Source organism: Colobus angolensis, unplaced genomic scaffold (genome assembly GCF_000951035.1).
Source record: "Colobus angolensis palliatus isolate OR3802 unplaced genomic scaffold, Cang.pa_1.0 Scaffold77, whole genome shotgun sequence".
Lineage (NCBI taxonomy): Eukaryota > Metazoa > Chordata > Mammalia > Primates > Cercopithecidae > Colobus > Colobus angolensis.
The window spans coordinates 3,426,869-3,431,056 of NW_012121487.1; the positions used below are offsets into that span (position 1 = coordinate 3,426,869).

Genomic DNA, 4,188 nt, shown 5'->3' on the forward strand with positions numbered 1-4,188 from the left:
AGCAACCTTGCATTTTGCATAAGATAGTAAATAACTATTTTAGCTGCCCAAGTGCCTACAGCTCCAGCAGTTATGTGAAAAGCAGCAGGGCTGTGTCAGAGTCCCCCTGAATGGAGGGACCCTTCAATCTTAGGACTCCCCTATCTCAGCCACAAGCTAGAGAACGGAGGAAGGGAAGAAGGAAAACAAAGCTGGAATAATATGCACACAAAAAAACAGGGCTGGAAAAAGAGCTGGCAAATACTCACCACCGCAGGTAACAATACATGGCTTCCACATTATAGTACTTGCTGCCTGCCAGGGTGCCCAGCTGATTGAAGGGCATTCCTAGGGAGAAAGAGAATTCATGCAGTCTAAGGCCACAATACTCATTCAAAGCTGCCAGGCCCAACCAATGCTAAGCATCAGAGAACTTGTGGTGAGAACAGCTGGGTCTGCAGGCAACACTGGTGTCTCAGGTGATTAGCAGCTTAATCTTAAACATTTCTCTAGGGGATTACTGACATCATCTTTTATCCATCAGCTTGTTCCCACCTGGTGTGCCAGGCATTACCTGAATTGATGAAGTACCATTCCTCTGGCTTCCACTATGGCTCCTCCAAGGCTGATGGAACTCCATGGAGCCCTCTCCTCCATCTCAGCTCTGAGTGCTTGTTCCTACATGCAAATCCCCATCTCTCTCTATAATAGAGTCTTACGCTTTATTTCATTGTGCTCCCCTTTCCACAAGAGACCTCGGGGAGAGGAAAGCCATCTTCTCTTTTCCTTCTACTCTGCCTCACTCCTTCTTAGTTCAAGACTTTCCCATTTATCTTCCCCTTCCACCATTTTCCAAGTGTGTTACAAGAGGGAAAAGGTATAAACAAGGTGAAGTACGAGAGAGCTGAGAATGAAGAGGAGCTGGGGAAAATGAGTATGAACTGCCTGCCACCTCAACAACGTCTTCCCTAGGAAAATCCTACTGGATTGGGAGGCCCAAGTTGGGGACAACTTACCAATCTGAGGAGCTACTGACAGGGCTTGGTAGTAAAATCTCTCGGCTAGCAGCTCAGTATCTACGCCAGCTAATTCATTCTGATACCGTGCTGCACAAGAGAGAAAAGGAAGGGAAACTCGATGATTTTGTTTCAGAAAACCCTCCCCCACATCTGGGAGTCCACTCTGAGAGCTGTAACAGGAGCCTGGAAGGAAGGTACCTGAGCTAGGAGGCAGGTTGCTGGGGTCTCTGGCACAGTCCTAAATCTGCATGACTATGGGCAAATTGTTCAACTCTCTTCCTTGCTGGTAGGTTCAAAATGTAAAGAATATTTAGTGTTTGTGAAGTAAATAAGCTCTTTTTTTGTTGTTTTCTTTTGTTTTTTCTTTTAGAGATGGGGTCTTGCTGTCACCCAGGCTGGTCTCCAACTCCTGGGTTCAAATGATTCTCCTGCCTCAGCCTCCCAAGTAGCTGGGACTACAGATGCGTGCCACCACGCCCAGCCTGAACAGGCTCTTCTTGATAATCTCTTCCCAATGAATGGGAGCTACAGCACACATAAATGCTTGCAAAGACCTCTGATATTTAGTTCCGAAATGCAAATGCTCAATTCCACAGGGAAGACACTACTAATGATACTCTGGTCCACCAAACATGAAACAGCTGACTCTCTGCACACATTGCTCATGAGGGGTCCAGGAGTGGGCTGGAGGCAGGGATAGGAGACCCAGGTCAGTAAGAGAGAATGCACCCAACAGCCACACACTAGCAGCCTAATGAGAAACCACTGTCTATCAGGACGAGAGGCCCCAGGGGCCATAAAGCAAAATAGTACTTTTTCTTCCTTAGAAACATCTGTTAGGAAGGTAAGTCCTCCTTGCTGTCTAATTTCAATTCCTGTGCTGAAGTTGCTACTTATCTAGGAGTCCATAAAGATAAAAGAAAAAAAAAAAAAGAAACACTCAAAGAAGAAAAATATCACATTAAAATCTTGCCAACCCACTACTGAAAGAGAATTATTATCTTCATTTGCTCAAAGCTCAAAGACATTTCCCTTTTTCCTGTATTCACTGATCCTCTCTGCCTCATCGAAGGGCAGTGAAAAGAAGGGATCACTGAAACAGATGGGAGGGAAAAAAAGTTCTCAGAGGCCAAACTATCCCTCCTGCTCTCCAACCATGTAATGGGTGTTACCAGCAACTGAATCAGCCTGGGCCTGTCCTGTAACCCAAAACTGAGAAAATGAAAGGTGCAAATTCTTACACAAATCCCCCAGGTACACTAGACATCGGTGACATGCCATCTGTGCCCAATCCATCTCCTTCCCTGAGGCAGACACTGGCTTCTTGCATCCTACGAGACAAAGAGAAAGAGATTTATGAGCCCATTCTTCTGCCTCCCCGCACCTATGGGGACTCTCCAAGATGTAGAGACTAAGAATCCAGGGCCTGTCTTGGAACTTGTCTTCCAGGGCAGAGAGACACTCATCCAGGACACAGGGAGAGATACAGAGGATCACAGGTGGCCACACACAGGGACTCAAGAGACTTATAGGTAGATTCATTCATAGGAAAGGAAGGAACTGGAAGAGGAGGGCTAGAGCCCTCAACCTAGGATGGCACCTTGCAGGAAGGTCATCACAGGAAGGCTTCCAGAAAGGAGGAAGGATGAGCTTCAAGTATGAAGAGGGTCATGAGTGTCTTGGGTAGAAGTTACACACATAAAGGTAAAAGGTTTTGGGTAAATATGGGAAACTAACTTGCCCAAGAATGAAATGTGAATGACGCCAATTAAAAAAAAAAACAACGGCCGGGCGCGGTGGCTCAAGCCTGTAATCCCAGCACTTTGGGAGGCCGAGACGGGCGGATCACGAGGTCAGGAGATCGAGACCATCCTGGCTAACATGGTGAAACCCCGTCTCTACTAAAAATACAAAAAAAAAAAACTAGCCGGGCGACGTGGCGGGCGCCTGTAGTCCCAGCTACTCGGGAGGCTGAGGCAGGAGAATGGCATAAACCCAGGAGGCGGAGCTTGCAGTGAGCTGAGATCCGGCCACTGCACTCCAGCCTGGGTGGCAGAGCAAGACTCTGTCTCAAAAAAAAAACAAAACAACGACGACAACGACAAAATTTAAAAAAGAAAAAAAAGAAACAAATGTGAATGAGGCCAAGGCAGATGCTCCTAGTGGAGATTCACAGAGAAGGCAGCCTATTGGGGAGTGTGCCTACGAAAGAGAAAAGTGGGCCTGCCCTGCCTGAGGCTGCTGATGGCCAAAGCTAAATATGCCTGAGCACTCACCTATCTCTCCCTTCCAAGAAACTGCCTGGTAACTTCAGAGAGCTTAAGATCTTTGGGAGGCAGTTTTCTCATGTGCCAGAAACTTTTCTAAGCATTCTACAGTATTGACTTAATCCTCACAGCAACCCTATGAGGTTACTCTTATTACTCCCATTTTACAGTTGAGGAAATCAGTCACACAGCTGCTAAGCAGAAGAGCTAGGACACAAAAGGCTCCAGAGACTGTCCTCTTATCCATTCCACCTTACTGTCTCTCTCGAGTGTGTTGCTTCCATTTGGAACAGCCATTCCTAATGTTTTCTATAGATAATTCTCAGCTGGCTGAATGGAGAAAACATCAGTGAAGACAAAAACTAAAGTGGTTTGGGGAAGTAACTTTTTGAAGTGGTATTTTTTTTTAAAGCTGTGGACCCCTCTAGCTATCTGGTAACCTATGAACATGGTCCCAGAATAATCTCGCCTTTGTTTTTAGATAATGTAGTGGCCTTTTTTTTTTTGGACAGGTCTTGCTGAATCGCCCCCGGCTGGAGTACCAGTGATGAAATCATGGCTCACGGCACCCTCGAACTCCTGGGCTTCAGTGATCCTCCTGCCTCAGCTTTCCAAGTAGCTAGGACAACATGCATGCACCACCATGCCCAGTTAAATAATAATTTTTTTTTTTTTAGAGATTATGTAGGATTGGCCAGGCGCGGTGGCTCAAGCCTGTAATCCCAGCACTTTGGGAGGCCGAGATGGGTGGATCATGAGGTCAGCAGATCGAGACCATCCTGGCTAACACCATGAAACCCCGTCTCTACTAAAAAATACAGAAAACTAGCTGGGCAAGGTGGCGGGTGCCTGTAGTCCCAGCTACTCAGGAGGCTGAGGCAGGGGAATGGCGTAAACCCGGGAGGCGGAGCTTGCAGTGAGCT

General features: G+C 46.8%; 1 protein-coding gene across 1 annotated transcript in view; it reads right to left on the minus strand.

Moving 5' to 3' along the window:
* Window positions 1-4,188, minus strand: part of SMG5 (SMG5 nonsense mediated mRNA decay factor) — a 43,800-nt gene that overhangs the window by 31,382 nt on the left and 8,230 nt on the right. Inside the window, exons 5-7 of the mRNA XM_011928511.1 lie at window positions 2,240-2,329; window positions 996-1,085; window positions 249-327 (exon numbers count right to left, since the gene is read on the minus strand). Coding sequence (XP_011783901.1) covers window positions 249-327; window positions 996-1,085; window positions 2,240-2,329 — 259 coding nt within the window. The remainder of the gene's footprint in view (window positions 1-248; window positions 328-995; window positions 1,086-2,239; window positions 2,330-4,188) is intronic.